Source organism: Geotrypetes seraphini, chromosome 5 (assembly GCF_902459505.1).
Source record: "Geotrypetes seraphini chromosome 5, aGeoSer1.1, whole genome shotgun sequence".
NCBI lineage: Eukaryota > Metazoa > Chordata > Amphibia > Gymnophiona > Dermophiidae > Geotrypetes > Geotrypetes seraphini.
Genome location: NC_047088.1, coordinates 215,088,601 through 215,109,513, shown reverse-complemented (window position 1 = coordinate 215,109,513; position 20,913 = coordinate 215,088,601). Strand labels below are relative to the sequence as shown.

General features: G+C 44.8%; 1 protein-coding gene across 4 annotated transcripts in view; it reads left to right on the top strand.

Moving 5' to 3' along the window:
• The window catches only part of TANC1 (tetratricopeptide repeat, ankyrin repeat and coiled-coil containing 1), a 294,220-nt gene extending 289,200 nt beyond the window's left edge, over positions 1–5,020 (top strand). For all 4 annotated transcript variants that reach the window (XM_033945447.1, XM_033945446.1, XM_033945448.1 and 1 more), the window contains 2 exons: positions 583–683; positions 2,593–5,020. In XM_033945447.1, coding sequence (XP_033801338.1) covers positions 583–683; positions 2,593–4,015 — 1,524 coding nt within the window. In that variant the 3' untranslated portion in view covers positions 4,016–5,020. The remainder of the gene's footprint in view (positions 1–582; positions 684–2,592) is intronic.
• Positions 5,021–20,913: the final 15,893 nt, after the last annotated feature.

Genomic DNA, 20,913 nt, shown 5'->3' with positions numbered 1-20,913 from the left:
ACTTCATATATCTGATGAAGTGAACTGTGTGGTCTTTGAAGCTTATTTCTTAATAAATTGGTTATAGTCTATAAAGTGCCACCCCCCCCCTCCTGTTGGTTTCAGTACAAAAAAAGTTCATAATTTTTGTAGCCCCTCCTTTGAGGCCCCATAATAAACTTGTATCTAATGAAAACACAGCAGTTGGGGAAATGCTCCTTCCAAAATGCTCCCCATCTTTGAAATCTAGCCCCCATGCAACAGCTCCCCCCTCAAAAAAAAAGGTCCTCCCCCAAAAAAAATATTATCCTACCCCCTAGCTGTGCCCACACTACTCTTGTCTCTACCTACTACACCTGCCCCTACCTCCTACCGTACCCTTCAGCAACTACTCAAACTGCTCCATTCTCTCTGAGTTATTCACCTTCTCATACATGCATATGAGCCATGTTCTACACTTCTATTTTTTTGCCTTCTCTAATATCAAAAATGGCTTATGACCTTTGAGATATGGTGACATCATAGCAGGGATGTGCACTGAAGAAGAATGATAGGTGCATTAAAATACATTTTACATTGTAATCTTATTTATTAACATGTTAGGACTTTGGCATGGCAGAAGAATTTGCTTCCAAGGCACTAGAACTGAATGGTAAATCCTATGAAGCTTACTATGCCAGAGCAAGAGCCAAGAGAAACAGCAGGTAACATTTTATCTTCCTTTTTAATACTGACGCTTTCATGTGTTATGGTGACATACAAATAACTTGACCTTTAACCTGACATGTCTGCATTGGGGCTGTTTCCAATCTGGCACCTTCCTTTGAAATTTCACTTTTTTTCTTTAAGACTGAGGAAAATGGTTCCTAGACCTTTTTTTTTTTTTTTTTTAAGCCAAGTTGAAAAAACATCATCTTTATATTTAGCATTCACAGAGCGGAGTCCAGTGATGAATCATTCTTTAATGCTTTTGTTGCTGGCTCTGTTCTTCATATCCAAGCTCCAAGGCCATACTGTACATAAACTTTAAGAAACTCTAAAGTTATCTTTTAAACTTAAAAAGCTGATGGATACTCCCCAGGGCCACCCTTTGCCTTATCTTTGAAAGGAAAATTGGGGCCTTGATGGGATAAGAGATCCTTTAAATTATGAATGACTATAAGTATGAAGTACTTTTTCCACTGCTTACTATTGGACAGAGCGGTTAATAAATGAGCTACAGGGCATCACCCCTACTACTGAAGAGTATATGTTTTACACAAATATCCTCAATGCACACTGTGCTGTGAATGCTAATTCGTCATAGTCTTTGCACCTGGAAGAATGAGTGTGACTCACGTAGAGAATGACACGGGGAGAAATCTGGCCCCATTCCCGCAGAAACTCAATTTCCCCGTCCTGTCCCTATGAGTTTTGTCACTGTCCCTGCCCCATTCCTGTAAGCTCTGCCTTAACCGCATAAGCCTCGAACACTTATGATTTTAAAGTGTTTGAGGCTTCTGCAGATGAGGACAGAGCTTAGGCATTGGTGGAATGAAGCATTATGACATCACAATCTGAGCTCTAGAATGTTGCTACTTATGATTTTAAAGTGTTTGAGGCTTGTGCAGATGAGGACAGAGCTTAGGCATTGGTGGAATGAGGCATTATGACATCACAATCTGAGCTCTAGAATGTTGCTACTTATGATTTTAAAGTGTTTGAGGCTTGTGCAGATGAGGACAGAGCTTAGGCATTGGTGGAATGAGGCATTATGACATCACAATCTGAGCTCTAGAATGTTGCTACTTATGATTTTAAAGTGTTTGAGGCTTGTGCAGATGAGGACAGAGCTTGCAGCAAAGGGGCAGGGACAGGAAAAGAACTCGCTAGGACAGAAAAATGTGTTCCCCCAAGGACGGGGAAAAATTTGTCCCCGTGTCATTCTCTATGCGACACCCCTTCTCCAAAGAATTATATTGACTTCCAATTGGTTGGTATATTGGTTTACAATCTCGTCGTAGACTATTCGTAGTGAGGTACTGGCCTGCATCTAAGAATTATTTCATCAATTTGTTCTAGAGCTTGCTTGCTTTATTTATTTAAAAAACGTATAGGCCACTTAAAACTTAAGCGATTTACAACCACATGTACAAAATTCAATAAAACTCAAGTACATACAAACCTCTCATCTTATAAGAATATAAGAAAACCCATACTGGTTCAGACCAATGGTCAATCTAGCCCAGTATCCTGTTTCCAACAGTAGCCAATCCAGGTCACAAGTACCCAGCAGAAACCCTAATATGAACAACATTTCATGCTAATGATCACAGGGCAAGCGGTAGCTTCCCCATGTCTGTCTCGATAGCAGTCTATGGACTTTTCCTCCAGGAACATGTCCAAAGCTGTGGCTACTGTTTTAATAGTAGTTAACTGATATTACACTTTGCTGATTTAATCCCTCTTTAAGTGGCTCAGTATGTTTTACATCCTAGAAAGATCTAGTAGAGAGATGAGCTCATGCCTAGGGGACTTTTTAAGATTAAATTCTTCACTGTTGTATAGAATGTATTTTTTTCCACACATAACAGTAAAAGTGTTATATTGAGATTGTGTTTTTTCATTTTACAGACAGTTTGTGGCTGCTCTTGCTGATCTACGTGAGGCCATAAAGTTGTGTCCAAGTAACCAGGAAATAAAGAGACTTCTGAGTCGAGTAGAAGATGAATGCCGACAAGTACAGAGAACACAGCAACAGAAGCAGCAATATCTGCCAACCTCGCCAAACAATGATTCTGATCACGACGAGGAGGTTCTTGGCCAAGGGCAAAATACTCGTCTGGCCTTAGAGGAAATAGAAGAGGAATTTCTACAGCAAGATGAAACATCACTGTTCTCAACGAGGCCACAGCGTTCACAGACTTCCTCCCCTCACGGCAGGACGCTTCAGGATGGCCTTCAACAGAAATCTAGACCTGTATCGCCTCAGAACAGAGCAGAGAACAGATATTTAAAAGAACCAGTAGCTCAGCAGGGTTTGATTATGCAATCTACAAAGCAGGCCCAGATAGTAAAAACTAACCAGCACATGAGCGCCCTTCAGTCTTTCCCCAAAACTGGAAATGGTCAGTGTAATGTGAAGACCCAGCTGCCTTCACAACATCCTTCTACAAGTCCTTTGCCAGAAAGGCATCCAACGAATATCAGCCATAGGAGTCCACATTCAGAAGGGACAAATGCATTTGCCTCTGGGAGCAATGCAGCAGGAATCTACCCTGGACTCTATAGTGAAAGGTTAGCCTCAGGACAGAATAAGTATTTGCAGCATCATGAAAACTTAACACCTTATAATCCCCATTCATTATCAAATGCACCAAATGCGGTTGAGAGGTTAAACGTCCATTCCTCAGCTGTAGATTTAGCAGCTACAGCTCAAGGAGGTAAAAGAAATTTTAATGAAAAAAAAAAGCAAGCAAATGTAGTAAGTGCAACCTCTTCCAGTTCTCCAACCAGCAGCCTGAAACAGTCCTGCTCGTCCCACAGTTTAATTTCAAGTAGCAGCTTGTCAGATGACGACAAAGGTCCGGATGTCCGAACAAAAGAGAAAAAGATCACTCAAGCTCAAAACAACGCGGCAGAGCTTAGAGCTCGCAGTACCCCATTCATGGGCATCACAGATAAGACTGCAAGGTCACTGCAGAGCATGCAAGCAATCCGCAGCTGGCACAGCCAGGCAGCAGAAGGCAAAGTACTGAACACGGGTGTTCAATCCATAAAGACGGAACAGTTTTCTGTCCGCCAGGTAGCTGGATACAACAGTCCGACAAAAGCTTTGTCTTCTGCCCCTGCTGGAAATATTCAAAATGGAAAACCTTTGAAAGAAGTTGATGAGATTAAGTGCCAAATGCTTTCTCATTTTAAAGAATCCCAAACCACCAAGAATTCATGTCAAGAAGGGATAGTTAAACAACAGCCTCACATAAGTAAAGAGGGCCACTTGTCTCATGTTCCTTCTACAAAACCAACACGATCCTTTATTGAGTCTAATGTGTGAATGTTTCATTTGTGTATGATAGTTTGTTGTAAACATATATGGATCACCATCTACTATTTCCTGTCGGTTACTCTATTATGGGTTCATTCCGTAAGAGGTGTTTGGTATAATTTGCTATCCGTCTTTTTTTCTCTATCATTCCTAGTGGCATATTGATGTCCTCTGGCCAGTATTGTTAAAACACAAGAGGGAAACTGTTTATTACGGAACAGGGACGTCAACTAGACTGTCAAGCTTGCCTTGAAAAGAATGTCACACAAAAATAGCATTTGTAATGCTAAAAGTCCATTCATCTGAAGAGGATGGGAATTTAAAAAGTTGAGTCCCTTCTCCCTAACATCGCTATCTCCTGCAACACATTGTGGTAAGCTGCCCTTTGTAATTGCAGCGCTACGAAAGGGCACTGCTTGCTGCTATCTCATGCAGAACACTGCAAGAACATACGTCAACTCCATCGTGTAATGAGTTAGAGCATTGGGCTGTAAATGTTTGCTTATTGCAAACCTGCAATATTTTATAAATTAGGTTTGTTTGTTTTTTGTCATATAAATTCAGAAACCCGTAAGAGATTTGTATACAGTTAACTATTAAAGAGGCACTGTTAGATTTGGTAAAAGGGAAATCTTAAAGCGTAATTTGATTACAGCTGTATTACAATAGTAAAGAAGTGCAGATCAAAGCAACAGGATAGTTGTCTTGTGCCGAGACCATTCCTATTGCACTGCAACAACACAGTCGTAAGCAAATTTTAGCTGTTGCGATGTGCCACATACCGTTGTAAAAAATTTAAAATTTTATTAAGATTTACAAAGACAACCAAAGGTTAAACTAAATGTAAGGTATACATAGCTCGTGATAAAAATAGCACTTTTCAAATTCCAACTTTACCAGCCTGAAAGTGACCTTGGAATTAGCCATGTTCTAACCTGTAAATATGTTTATCCCAGGACAAGCAGGCAGCATATTCTTTACGCATGGGTGACGTCACCGACGGAGCCCTCGGTACGGACCTTTTTAACTAGAAAGTTCTAGTTGGCCGCACCGCGCGTGCGCGAGTGCCTGGTCCCCAGTTTCTTCGTTTCCGCGGAGCGAAGAAGACGCGTGTGTTTTTTCAACGGCCGTTGAAATCACTTTTTGCCTTCCCGCTCGCGATTTTTTCTATTTTTTCTTCCTTTTTGCCTTCGGGTTTCTTTTTTCTTTGCTTTCGAAAAAAAAAAAATAAAAAACTTATATTTTTCGACTTTGCCCCTGTTGCCATTATACAGGCCTCGGGATTCGATTTTGCGGAGGCTGTTTTCCCCTTCATGCCCCCGCAAGCCGGTTTTAAGAAGTGCCAGCGGTGTGCACGCCCGATCTCCCTCACTGACCCACACAATTGGTGTTTACAGTGTTTGGGACCGGAGCATCGGGCGGACTCCTGCACCCACTGTGCCACTCTTAAAAAGCGGACGCTTAAAAACCGGCAAATCCAACAAAACCTTTTGTTCGGCACCGGGTCGACGATGGACTCCTCGGCATCGACAGCGGTACCACCGAAAATGGCACCGTCTACTTCGACGACGCCCGACCCCACATCGGCGTCTCTGGCGCCAGGTAAGCCGGCTAAGAAGCCTCCCTCTTCCCTAGAGCGTCCACCAGCCACAGTGGCGACACCGATCTTGCCGGCCTTGCGCCGACCCCGAAAGCGCTCCGCCCCGATTTCGGTGAGTGCCTCGTCATCGGCCTCCTCATCGCCGGGGCGTGGAGCGGCACCTAAGGAACCGAAGCAAAAGAAAGCGGTTCTGGTGCCACCTTTGGATGACCGCATTGCGGCCATCCTCCAAGTTCAACTCCAGGAACAGCTGCAGCACCAGCTCGAGCACCTGTTACCCACTATCCTGGCACCGCTCCTTTCGGTACCAGACCGGCCCGAGCCCCGTACCGAGCCCCGTACCGAGCCCCCGGTATCCACCCCATCGGTACCAATTAACACCTCCATGCCGATTCTTTCGGCCGAGCAACTTCATGCCCATCCTGTGGTTCACTCCCATACCACGACGGATCCTCCTCGGGACCGGGCAGGGCACCATACTTCCCGGGACCGGGATCGACGCCGGTCCTCTTCTCCCGGTACCGTTTCGGTGCGCTCAGGGAAGTCTTTATCCAAGACTCACCATACCACGCCTTCCACCCCGGTGTCTCGGCATGCACACCCAGAGGTCCGGGACCCAGACTTATGGGAAGAGTCCCCCCCCGGTACCGAGGAAGATCTCTCCTCATCTGATGAGGATCCATCAGCACCCGATGCCACCTCCAAACCTGAGCAATCCTCCTTTTCAAAGTTCCTCAGGGAGATGTCTGCAGCCTTATCCCTTCCTCTGGAATCAGACTCTAAAAAATCTCAAGCCTTCCTGGAGGCTTTAGATTTTGAACAACCTCCTAAGGAGTTCCTCAAGCTCCCCGTACATGACATCCTACGGGAGACCTTTTACAAAAATTGGGAGAACCCCCTTACAGTACCGGGGGCCCCCCGCAAACTGGACAACCTCTATCGTGTAATCCCAATTCCAGGGTTTGACAAGTCCCAATTGCCCCATGAGTCCCTTCTTGTTGAATCCTCCTTAAAGAAGACTCAGAGCTCCAGTGTCTATGCCTCTACCCCTCCTGGCAGAGAGGGTAAAACCATGGACAAGTTTGGCAAGAGGCTCTACCAGAATGCCATGCTGGCCAACAGGGCGAACAATTATTCATTCCATTTTTCATTTTACATGAAACATTTGGTTCAACCGCTGTCCGCCCTCCAAAAATATCTCCCGGAACGAAAGGTTCCACTTTTTCAGCAACACATCTCTGGCCTCCTTCAGTTGCGGAAATTTATGGTCCGCTCTATATATGATTCATTCGAGCTCACCTCCCGTGCCTCAGCCATGGCCGTAGCCATGCGCCGCCTGGCCTGGCTGAGAGTCTCAGACTTGGACATTAACCACCAGGATCGTCTGGCCAACGCCCCCTGTCTCGGGGATGAACTTTTCGGGGAGTCCCTAGATTCCACCACCCAGAAACTCTCCGCACATGAAACCAGGTGGGACACGCTGATTAAACCCAAGAAAAAAGTTCCGCCTGCCCGACCTTTCAGGCCTCAATCCTCCTATCAGCGCAGATTCTCAGCCAGGCCGCTCAATCCGCCTTCCCAACAACCTCGGCGGCCCCGGCAGCACCAGCACCAGGCACAGGCTCGTTCTCAGTCTAATCAAACCAACAAGCCTCTCCCTCCTGCTAAACCTTCTCAGCCCTTTTGACTCTTCTCTCCAGGGCATAGCCAGTCTTCCACCTTCGCTACCTCTTCCACAACCAATCGGAGGTCGTCTCCTCATATTCTTCAGCCGTTGGGAGGTCATCACATCGGACCAGTGGGTCCTCAACATCATCCACCACGGCTACTCTCTCAACTTCCAGACTCTTCCACCGGACAACCCTCCCGTAGAGTCTGCTTCGCACTCATCTCAAACCCCCCTCCTCCTGAGGGAGGTTCAATCCCTCCTCCTTCTCAATGCCATCGAAGAAGTACCTCCAGAACAAAGGGGTCAGGGATTCTACTCCCGCTACTTCCTGGTACCCAAAAAGACGGGAGACCTCCGTCCCATTCTCGATCTCAGGGACCTCAACAAGTATCTTGTCAAGGAGAAGTTCAGAATGCTCTCCCTTGCCACGCTCTACCCTCTTCTTTCTCAACACGACTGGCTATGTTCCCTGGACCTCAAGGAGGCCTACACTCACATCTCAATCAATCCGAATTCTCGCCGCTACCTGCATTTCCAGGTACTACACCGCCATTATCAGTACAAGGTGCTACCTTTTGGCCTCGCTTCATCACCCAGGGTATTCACCAAGTGCCTTATAGTAGTAGCGGCCTTCCTCAGGTCTCACAACCTCCAGGTGTTCCCCTACTTGGACGATTGGTTGGTGAAAGCACCTACGTCTCAACTTGTGCTACAGGCTACTCATCACACCATCTCTCTCCTCCACCTCCTGGGGTTCGAGATCAACTACCCCAAATCGCATCTACTTCCCACCCAGCGACTTCAATTCATCGGAGCGGTTCTGGACACCACACTAATGAGGGCTTTTCTTCCCTCCGATCGTCAGTGGACCCTGCTCCATCTCTGTCGTCAGGTCCTCAGGCATCCCTCCATTCCTGCCCGACAGATGATGGTCCTCCTGGGTCACATGGCCTCGACAGTACATGTCCTTCCTCTGGCACGTCTTCACCTCAGAACCCCTCAATGGACTCTCGCCAACCAATGGTCACAGACTACGGATCTTCTTTCTCATCCCATCTCTGTAACATCATCTCTTCAGCAATCTCTCCAATGGTGGTTGAACTCCTCAAATCTTTCCAGGGGTCTGCTCTTTCATCCGCCCCCTCACTCCATGATCATCACCACAGATGCCTCCCCCTATGCATGGGGAGCCCACCTGGGGGATCTGCGCACCCAGGGACTTTGGACCCCACAGGAGCGTCAACATCACATCAATTTCCTGGAACTCAGAGCCATGTTCTACGCCCTCAAGGCTTTCCAGCATCTTCTCTGTCCTCAGGTTCTTCTCCTGTGCACAGACAATCAAGTCGCCATGTACTACATAAACAAGCAAGGCGGCACCGGATCTCGCCTCCTTTGTTTGGAGGCTCTCCGCATCTGGACCTGGGCCACGGCCCGCAATCTCTTCCTCAAGGCTGTCTATATCCAGGGCGAACAGAACTCCCTGGTCGACAATCTCAGCCGCATCCTTCAGCCTCACGAGTGGACGCTGGACCCTCCAACACTCCGCTCCATCTTTGCTCGCTGGGGCACTCCGCAGGTGGACCTCTTTGCAGCACCTCACAATCATCAGCTGCCCCACTTCTGTTCCAGACTCTTCTCTCCTCATCGTCTGGCCCCAGATGCATTCCTGCTCGATTGGAGGGATCGGTTCCTGTATGCCTTCCCTCCACTTCCTCTGATGTTGCGGACCTTGTCCAAACTCCGCAAGGACAGGGCCACCATGATTCTCATCGCCCCTCGGTGGCCTCGCCAACACTGGTTCTCCCTCCTGCTCCAGCTCAGCTCCAGGGAGCCCATTCCTCTTCCTGTGTTTCCTACTCTACTTACACAGCAGCATCAATCTCTACTACATCCCAATCTGTCTTCGCTCCACCTGACAGCTTGGTTTCTCTCGGGCTGACCTCTCCTGAGAATCTATCGCAGCCTGTCCGTCTCATTTTGGACGCCTCCAGGAAACCGGCCACCCTCCAATGTTACCATCAGAAGTGGACCAGGTTCTCCTCGTGGTGTCTACGGCATCATCACGATCCCACCTCTTTAGCGGTGGAAACTGTACTGGAATATTTGCTCTCGCTGTCCAATGCTGGCCTCAAATCTACCTCCATCAGAGTCCACCTCAGTGCCATCACTGCGTTTCACGAGCCTATCCTCGGAAAACCCCTCACAGCTCATCCACTGGTTTCCCGGTTCATGAGAGGTCTCTTCAATGTCAAACCACCTCTGAAGCCTCCTCCTGTCGTCTGGGACCTGAATGTGGTTTTATCAGCTCTCATGAAACCTCCGTTTGAGCCTCTTGCCACAACTTCGCTCAAATTTCTTACCTGGAAGGTGCTTTTCCTAATTGCCATCACCTCTGCCAGGAGGGTTAGTGAATTGCATGCACTGGTCGCTGACCCACCCTTCACGGTTTTTCACCATGACAAGGTGGTCCTGCGTACCCATCCTAAATTCCTTCCAAAGGTGGTCTCAGCTTTTCACCTCAACCAGTCCATTGTGTTGCCCGTCTTTTTCCCTAAACCACATTCTCATCCTGGGGAACAGGCGCTGCACACGCTGGATTGTAAGCGTGCCCTTGCCTACTACCTTGACCGTACCAGGGCTCACCGCTCATCTCCTCAGCTCTTTTTGTCATTCGACCCTAATCGCCTAGGTCGTCCTGTTTCCAAACGGACGCTTTCCAATTGGCTTGCTGCCTGTATTGCGTTCTGTTATGCTCGGGCCGGTCTCTCACTGGAAGGTGCTGTCACGGCCCACAGAGTCCGAGCTATGGCTGCTTCTGTGGCTTTCCTCCGTTCCACGCCCATCGAGGAAATCTGCAAGGCGGCCACTTGGTCCTCAGTACACACGTTCACTACTCACTACTGTCTGGATGCCTTCTCCAGACGGGATGGACACTTTGGCCGATCTGTGTTACAAAATTTATTTTCCTAATGGCCAACCATCCCTCCTCCCTCTTTGTTAGCTTGGAGGTTACCCATGCGTAAAGAATATGCTGCCTGCTTGTCCTGGGATAAAGCACAGTTACTTACCGTAACAGGTGTTATCCAGGGACAGCAGGCAGATATTCTTACGTCCCACCCACCTCCCCGGGTTGGCTTCTTAGCTGGCTTATCATAACTGGGGACCACGCACTCCTCCGTCGGGCGGGAAGGCACTCGCGCACGCGCGGTGCGGCCAACTAGAACTTTCTAGTTAAAAAGGTCCGTACCGAGGGCTCCGTCGGTGACGTCACCCATGCGTAAAGAATATCTGCCTGCTGTCCCTGGATAACACCTGTTACGGTAAGTAACTGTGCTTTTTGTGGCGATGGCCTTAAAAACAATTGAAATACAGCCATAATATTGCATGCATTTTAAAGCTTCAGCCATTTTGGTTATTGCACTGAGTAATATATAAATTTGGCATGCTAATAGTTATTATAGTAGCCTGCACTTTATATAGTTTATTAAAAAAAAACACACCATTGAGGTGCTATTTTGAAATAGATTGGTGTATCATACATTCATGGAGACGAGGTACAGGAAATGTTACAAGGGTTTTTGTAAGTAATCTGATGTATTTTTTGAAGGCAGTAAACTGAAAGAAGAAAAAACTGTTTGCATACATTGTATACATTGTGTGAGGCTGCAAGGATTTAATAAAAACTTTTAAGAGAGGGTTTTTTTTTTTAACTTAATAGGAATTGAGTTGTCAAAACAGTTGTAAAGAAGTTCCTGTATGTGTAATTATGGTCTGTTTTTGTAAAAGTTGGATTATTAAGTTGTGGTTTGGGGGTTAAAGGATTTTTTATTCTAATGTACAGTGTGTACAATATAAGAACCACCTTACACATTTCTACAAATTCTTTACTGAATCTGCTTATAATTGCTAGCTTATTTATTTACTGTTCAGAACTTTGTGAATCTTTCCTTGGTTTTACATTTGGTTTTACACAACTTCTATAAATTTTTCATATGGAATAAAGGATTAATATAGCTTGCTATTATTTGTATGAATAGTTTGTTTTTTTTAAATTATATAATGTAAAGTTTAAGAAATGGTTCTTATACACAAACTGGTTTGGTAATATGAACTGAAACATAATAGGAATCCTCTCTTTAAGGAAGACAGAAAACCAAATTCAAATTATATTCAATTTTATTTAAAAATAATAATGTATGTTAGGGGTTTTTTTCTTCCAGAACAACCATATATTTATAAGAGATGTAAGCTTTACCGTAGGCATCAAGAGACCTTGAATAACTTCTGAGGGTGATAAAGGAAACCCACTGGGAGACTGCAGGTTTTCAGGTATCTATAGACCTGCAAGTTAATTGTCAAAGGATGACTTTTGTGGTGAATTTCCATTTGAAGATTTGGGCCAGGTGTTCACCCCTTTATACTTTTACATCGGCGCGGGAGCAAGTCCAAGGTATGTGCCCAAAATAGCTGTAGGGGTTTTAAAATGAAATGAAATTCATATGAGGAGTTTCGTGTCCTCACCCCCCCCCCCCCCATCCACCTTCAGCGTGGGTAAAGGTGCACACACAATTTTAGCAAATCTCACAGGGGTCAATAATCAAACCATTTCTTTACACAGGTAAACCTTGGCTGAAACATATGTAAGATCTCCAGAAAAACTGAATTTGTTTCCTCAACTGGTTTGGGATGGAGAGAGATGTGCTTAAAGCAATCTAGAACATAAGAGTTGCCATGCTGAGACAGACCAAAGGTCCATCAAGCCCACTATCCTGTTTCCAACAGTGGCCAACCCAAGTCACAATCGTCTGGCAGAAACTCAAATAGTAGCAACATTCCAGAGCTGAGATTGTGATGTCATGCCTCGTTCCACCAGTGCCTAACTCATCAGTGATGTCACAATGGCTTGATTGTCCTACTTGACTCACATAAGAATATAATAGCTGCCATACTGGGACAGACTAAAGGTCCATCAAGCCCAGTATCCTGTTTCCAACAGTGGCCAACCCAAGTCACAATCGTCTGGCAGAAACTCAAATAGTAGCAACATTCCAGAGCTGAGATTGTGATGTCATGCCTCGTTCCACCAGTGCCTAACTCATCAGTGATGTCACAATGGCTTGATTGTCCTACTTGACTCACATAAGAATATAATAGCTGCCATACTGGGACAGACTAAAGGTTCATCAAGCCCAGTATCCTGTTTCCAGCAGTGGCCTACCCAGGTCCCTGGCAAGATCCCAAGGAGTACAACAGATTTTATGCTGCTTTTCCTAGGAATAAGCAGTGGATTTCCCCAAGCCATCTTAATAATGGCTTATTTGCTTTTCTTTCAGGAAGTTATCCAAACCGTTTTAGAAAGTTATCCAAATCTGCAGATATGTAAGTAATGGTGATATAGAAAAAAGTGGAACACAAATATAACAAATGTTCACTCTCAGGAAATAGGACGAATGACACTAAAATCAAAATTTAAAAGTATTAATAAAACATTTGTTTCCATTGATAAGGACTGAGGGGCAAATGCTCAAAAGCATACCATTTGAGTAAGGCTGGTTGTAGCCAGTCTAGCTTTTGAGTAACTGTGGCCTCTAATGCTCAAAAGGGTGCTCAGTGACTTCTACCAATAGTGTTAGCAGCCTCAGAGAATCCTATGCTACCTTTACAGTGCCAGAGATTTGAGCATCTGCCCTTCAGTCAGGCACACAGAAGTCAGTGATGTGATCCCCTTGTGCCAAGACAAATCAGCTCTCCCAGAGCTCAGGCAGTAGTATCTTCAGTCCTCTGCCAAACTGCTGCAGAAACAAAGTTCTTCTATTTTCAGAGGGTTTACGTCTTTGTTTCATCTGGGTTTTGTTGTTATTACTGTTGTTTTATCATAAAATTAAATTTCAGGAAAGTTATTCTTTCCTGTGGAAATTTTCACAGATAAAGTATACTTCCCCCTCCGTATTCATGGGGGTTAGGGGCAGAGCCGGCCCGCGAATAATATTCGAGCTGGTTCTGCCCACATCCCCCGCTAATCCCAGCTATTTTAAGCCCTGAAAGACCCCCCCTTAAGCCTTACCTGGTGGTCTAGCAGGTTTTCAGGCAGGAGCGATCTTCCCACGCTCCTGCCCCGTGCAGATCGCTCACAGGAAATGGATGCCTTGAGCTCCCGTAGTCTCTCGAACCATTTCCTGTGAGCAATCTGCCCAGGGCAGGAGCATGGGAAGATCGCTCCTGCCCCGAAAACCCGCTAGACCACCGGGGGGGGCTTACAGGGCTTAAAATAGCCTGAAAAATGAAAATGCTTTTTTTGGTTTAAAACCGCGAATAAGCGAATCCATATACGGAATTTGCGAATATGGAGGGGGCAGTGTAATACAATGTTGAACCAACAACTGGATTTTTGGTTCAGCATTGCCTTGATAATAAAAGGGCAGACTAGATTGGCAACGCAAGTCTTTACCTGCCGTCATTTACTATGTTACTAAGTCAGGGTTCTGGCTGTGCCCTCAGTGTGAAAGATCCAGATGTTTTTCAGCTATTCAAGATGCCTGGGCTTAGAATATATTTTATATTTGTTATGAACTACTTATGCTGCCTGTTTCAGCAAGCAAGTCTAGGCAGTTTATAACTCTTGTAAAGAAAGCCAATAAATATATAGGAAAGAGGACATCCCTCATGCATTCACAAGCCGACATGACAAGTTCCCTCGCCTTTTCAATCAGCACTAAAGGCGAAGTTGGAAAAAAAATTAGTGTTCAGGGCTTTTTGAAACCAGGAAGCTATTGATCTACACAAATATACAAAGGCAGGTTGTGCAATAATCTTGGAGCTAGATAGTAAAAAGCTGAATGCCTTGTGGCTTCATTGTGCAAGCTTTGAACCTGGCAGGACCATCCAAACATGTAAGGATCTACTGGGGGGTATAATGTATACTTAAAGTAAAAAAGTATGAGGGCTGACCAATATAGTATGCTCTGCGAGTCAGAGAATTTTTAAAAAGCTCATGGTAATAAATATGCAGCCAATGTATAATCAGGCTCATTGGAGTAGCGAGGGTGAGAGGTTCCTGGGGCAGTGCCGCCCCTCCCCTGCCCTCTTCGGCTCTCCCTCTGATGTCATTTCCTAGGCACGGGACCCAGAAGTGATGTCAGAGGGAGAGCAGACGCACGAGCAAAAGTTTGGAGTTGTTGATCACACCAGCAAAGAGATAGTGGTATGGTGGGCAGGAAGTGAGGAGCACACGGCGGGGGGGAGTGGAAATGAGCAGGGGACAGAAAGGAGAAGTGACGGTACCTTCAAGACAGCGCCCGGGACGGATGACCCCCTCCCTCCTTTATTACGCTCCTGTGGCAGGATGTTTCTGTGAGCCTAAAAGAACTGTCCACATTTCCTCCTGACCCAGATTTGCAGGAATTAGCAGACTGTCCAGCAGATCCTTCTCTATAAAAAGGATGGAGTCGGTCCAGAGGAAGGCTACTAAAATGGTGTGTGGTCTTTGTGATAAGGCATATGGGGACAGACTTAAAGATCTTAATCTGTATAATTTGGAGGAAAGGTGGGAAAGGGGAGATATGATAGAGACGTTAAAATAACTACATAATGTAAATGCACATGAGTCGAGTCTCTTTCATTTGAAAGGAAAGTCTGCAATGAGGGCATAGGATGAAATTAAGAGGTGATAGGCTCCGGCGTAATCTGAGGAAATACTTTTATTACAGAAAGGGTGGTAGATGCATGGAACAGTCTCCTGGAAGAGGTGGTGGAAGCAGAGACTGTGTCTGAATTCAAGAGGGCCTAGGACAGGCACTTGGGATCTGTCAGAGAGAGAAAGAGATAATGGTTACTGTGGATGGGCAGACTAGATGAGCCATTTGGTCTTTATCTGCCATCATGTTTCTATGTTTACAAAGGAAGTGTGTGAGGCATCTTCTGATATGGCACAAACTTTCTCTGGCTTCCAGATCTAAAGCACAGTCATCAGCACACTTAGGCCTGATATCGGGGCAACCTTGAAGGTGTTGTATAAAGTTACCTGAATGCCTAAAGAACCAGGGGGGGGGGGGTTACTGCCAGAACAAGAAAAAAGAAAACTCCACAATGAACTATTCTGTTGCAAAGACATAGGATTCTGTACTGAAGCTGTCCTCCTTTAGTTGTAAACTTTGCAGCAGGATATCACTCATATCTTTCAACTCCTCCCTTTCACCAGTGGAAAATAGCTCCCTCATCAGTTTTCCTTCTGCAAGCAAACTATGTTCTGATTTGCTCTGCTTCTTTTTATTATTTTTGGTATTTTTGTCCATCGGTTCTTTTTTCTGCGTGGCTTTGGTGCCCAGAGGTCCCCTTCTTGGATTACTCCATCAGGGAGAGGACATAGGTGGGCTGCTGCTCACTGGCCAATCTCTGGGAGTGCTGTAGAGCCAGCCTGCTTTGTGATCCATTGAAAGCTTGGGATCCATTCCCCTGGGAGCTTGCTTAGCTGCTGATTTATCAGAGGCTTGAGTGCAAGCTGTGGGGCCCCTGTGTAACAATCCTTTGGGTATCAGGGAGCCAGCTGTATATCCCCCCGACATGCTGTATGGATTTTCAGGGATTGGCAGCCAGAAGACTTACGGTATCAGAAAAAGGTAGATCCTGGGGTTAGGTTTAGGTTCTCCCACCTGTAAAACACATTTTTTATTTTTTTGTGTATCAGGAAAGCTCTCACAGGTCATTTTTGTCCCTCATGGCCAGCTTGATGGATTGCCATCCCACATCTCTTCCTGATAGCAGAATTTGGCGTTCCACCAGGGCGGCAGGGGCACTTTTCATTCATCTACGAGACCCACTAATTCTCTTCTGGTTCCTCTTCCCAGAGACCCTTCCAAGGGTCCAGAGATTTGGCAACTACAGATGCCAGCAATCTTCAGGGTCATAACGGCAGCATAGCCACCAAAAAAATATGATTTGAGGTCGACTGCTACACCTCATCACATTGGTGGGAGCCAGCTTCCTGTAGAGATTAAAAACGGATCATATGAGACCGCTGGGTCTTGGGCAATATTCTAGAGGGTCACAAGATTGAGTTTTCTTGCCTTCCTCCAGATCTGTTCCTTAATTCCACTGCCGGATGGCCAGAAAAGGAGGGCAGGGTCTGAATGACCATCTTGGATTTTTATCTTTTTTTTCAAAGGCTTCCATCTGCCTCAAAACCCCTTGTTTTTGAGCAAGGATCACCTGCAATGAATTCTTTAGGTCAATCTGCCTCTTTTTCATGCCCTTTTTGCGCAGTTTTGTCAAAAAAAGTGGCTGTGTTCTGGAAGGGGCAGGAGCTTCAGACTCAAACTCCTTAGAATCCTCCAGATTGGGAGAACCCCAAAAGGCCTGGCCAACCTGGAATAGATCCCACTCAGAAGCTGCATGTAACGAGGTTGCAAAACACAAGCACATGGAGGTGGTGGAGGTCCAACAACCCCCAGTCAAGGGAGCCTGCAGGGGTCCTTAGGGCTGTATGTTCAGGGCTTTTCAGACTTTGTCAGTCTTTTGTGGCAGTACAACTCTTGGACATTCATTCTATAGAACCAGTTCTCAAAGAAGAATCAGCCTCCGGCAGATACTCCATATACTTCATAATGACCAAGAAAAGCACAGAAGACTGGAGGCCTATCCTGGATCTGAAATCCATAAATGTGGCACTGAGAGTTTCACGTTTCCACATAGAGATTGTCCAGTCAGTCATCACAGCCTAGTCTCACTGGATTTAATGAATTCCTAGCCTCACTAGATATAATGGATATATCTTCACATTCCCATTTTGTTGGAGCACAGAAAATATCTGAGATTCCATGTTATCCAGAGGGTCACAAGATTGAGTTTTCTTGCCTTCCTCCAGATCTGTTCCTTAATTCCACTGCCGGATGGCCAGAAAAGGAGGGCAGGGTCTGAATGACCATCTTGGATTTTTATCTTTTTTTTCAAAGGCTTCCATCTGCCTCAAACCCCCTTGTTTTTGAGCAAGGATCACCTGCAATGAATTCTTTAGGTCAATCTGCCTCTTTTTCATGCCCTTTTTGCGCAGTTTTGTCAAAAAAGTGGCTGTGTTCTGGAAGGGGCAGGAGCTTCAGACTCAAACTCCTTAGAATCCTCCAGATTGGGAGAACCCCAAAAGGCCTGGCCAACCTGGAATAGATCCCACTCAGAAGCTGCATGTAACGAGGTTGCAAAACACAAGCACATGGAGGTGGTGGAGGTCCAACAACCCCCAGTCAAGGGAGCCTGCAGGGGTCCTTAGGGCTGTATGTTCAGGGCTTTTCAGACTTTGTCAGTCTTTTGTGGCAGTACAACTCTTGGACATTCATTCTATAGAACCAGTTCTCAAAGAAGAATCAGCCTCCGGCAGATACTCCATATACTTCATAATGACCAAGAAAAGCACAGAAGACTGGAGGCCTATCCTGGATCTGAAATCCATAAATGTGGCACTGAGAGTTTCACGTTTCCACATAGAGATTGTCCAGTCAGTCATCACAGCCTAGTCTCACTGGATTTAATGAATTCCTAGCCTCACTAGATATAATGGATATATCTTCACATTCCCATTTTGTTGGAGCACAGAAAATATCTGAGATTCCATGTTATCCAGAGACACTTTGATTGTGGTGCTGCCTTTTGGCCATGGCCCCACACACCTTTACCAAGGTGATAGTAGTAGCAGCGGCTCACCTTTGCAGGATGGGCATACATGTTCATCCATACCTGGATGACTAGCTAATCAAAGCCCCCTCAAAACAGAAAAGCGAGTACACAATGCAGCAAGTGGTAGATCTCCAGGGACTCGGTTGGATAGTCAGCATCAGGAAGAGTCAACTACAGCCAACTCAGTGCTTGGAATATCTAGGAGTCCACTTCGACACAAAGAGAGGCCATGTGTTCCTTCCCGAGCCATGCAAACAGAAGCTCAGGAAGCAGATCACAGAGATCTTAGTGTTATTAATGCCCATTGCCTGGCATTACCTTCAGGTTCTGGCCTCAGTGGCAGTCACCATGGGAAGTCGTTCCCTGGGCATGAGCACATATGAGTCCTCTCCAGGTGGTCCTCACGATGGCATTCTCTACAAATGCAGCTCCCCTGGTCACGGGAGGCAAGGAACAGCTTATGTTGGTGGCTTCAGGGGGATGCTTTGTCAAAGGGAATGCCCCTCAGAATCAACTCATGGCTGCCACAATTGACTGACACTAGCCTGAGCAGCTGGTCAGCCCACTGCTGTGGTTGCTTGCTCTAGGGCAAGTGGACGCCATTGGAAAGCAAGTGGTCCATAGGTTGACTGGGAACCGAGAGCCATTCGTTTGGTGTTGAAAGTATTGGAGATGTTCCTGACAGGAAAGGCGGTCTGTGTATGCTCCAACAATGCCATCATGGTAGCTTAAGTGAACAGATAGGGAGGTGCCTGGAGGCACAGATGATGTTTAAGTGGGCAGAAGCTCACTTACAGGCGCTCTCAGGAGCCCATGTGGCAGGGGTAGAGAAAAATTTTTTATTCTTATCTATATATATAAAATCGGAGGTATGTATGTGTGTATGTATGTGTGTGTGTATGTGCCGCGATCACGCAAAAACGGCTTGACCGATTTGAACAAAACTTGGTATGCTGATCCCTCACTACCTGGGATGATATGTTCTGGGGGTCTCGCGGCCCACCTGCACACATGGGCGGAGCTACAAACAGAAAATCAGATTTCACCCATTCATATCAATGGAAAAAATGTAAAAAGCTGCCATTCTCACAGTAATTCAAAAACGGCTTGACCGATTTGAACGAAACTTGGTATGCAGATCCCTCACTACCTGGGGTGATATGTTCTGGGGGTCTCGCGGCCCACCTGCACACGTGGGCGGAGCTACAAACAGAAAATCAGATTTCACCCATTCATGTCAATGGAAAAAATGTAAAAAGCTGCCATTCTCACTGTAATTCCAACTATAAAACACTTTCTATGACACTAACCACTAGGGACATCGTTTCTATTCTACCACGAACACCATACATATAGAGTTTGTATGTTCTAACTGTGTTTGTAACTGTTTCCTTCATGCACCCCAGTTCATAATGTTATTACATTACATGAGTACTCACATATCCTGAACTAGGAACACAGGTTCCATTCTGAACCGGGAACAAACTACATGGAGTTTCTTTTCAACCTGAGTTTCCACATATTGAGTTGTTTAAATCAATACTGAAACTTTTGGATGCCACTTATTCCAACAGATCTTCCTTTTCAGTTTAAGATATTGCAAATTCCAGTGAGACTTGCATTCTCTATCACAATCAACAAATCACAGGGACAGACTATTACATACTGTGGAGTGGATTTAAGATCCCCCTGTTTTTCCCATGGACAACTCTATGTTGCTTGATCAAGGGTGGATTCACCCAAGAATTTATATGTTCTTGCTCCTGGAGGTGAAACTAAAATTGTTGTTTATAATCAAGTTTTGTGTTAGTTGTATTGTATTCATTTTGTCAAATATTTCACATTATAATTTGATTATTGTACTTTTTATAAAGCTGTAAAAAAATAATTTCATTCACAACTATAAAGTATCTTTATTTCAATCCATTTACTGTGTTATTGCTATAATTAAATACCCGTGCAACGCCGGGGCATCAGCTAGTATATTTTATAGCTTGGAAACATGTTTGTCTTAAGATTTTAGATTATTTCATTTCATAAGTTTTTAACTTCAGTACCTCTTCAGACATATTTTATTAGCTTAAATATTCTCAAACTTGGTATATTTTGCTCATTCAAAAGAGCTTAAATCTTAAAAGTTTTTCTCTCTAGTTTCACGTTTGGTCACAGTTTTTATGAGTTTGTCTATATGATTTATTGATTTTAATTCACATGATCAAGTGATCAATATGTCCTAGGGTGTTTTGTCTTAAGGTTCATCTAGAGGTAGACTAAATTTGATAGCACCATATTAGTGTTATTTTTTTTTTTTTTTTCGTTTTTAGCCTTTATTACATTATTTCTACATAACTTTCAATAAAAATAATTTTATAATTATTCCAATGATCCTATTCATTTAATATAATTTATTTAATTTTTCCAAGGTTTTATATTGATTTCTTTATATCCACATTTGCCTTTCTGGATTAAAATCATTATGTAGGTATGTATTGTATACCTCTGACATTTTTTTCCGGTTTCTCACTGCCATCACGGGATCACATTTAGTACTTTCCATCCTTTTTCGGGGTAATCAACCTATATCAGCCAATTCACAGACACCACTCGGACTAAAAACACAATACTTTACTATTTCACCATTGTTTATTAACATCTTTTTCTCATATTCTTAAACCTAGGAATTCAGTATTGTCTATACATGGATGACTTGCAATTTCTTTTTGAGTTCCTATTGATCACTCTCAGGGTTTCCAAGTCTTGTCTTTCCATTTGAATGCTATTGTGGACTGGATGCATGAATTTTGATTAAATATCTCTCAAACTAAAATTCTGCTGCTGAGTTTCAGGGTGCCCCTTTGACTTTTGAATATGATGGAGTCTCAATCCCAATACAACAAGAGATTAAAGTCTGGGAGTACTACTAGATTCCTCTTTGTCTTTTCAAGGGCATATTGCCTCAGTGGTAAGGTCGAT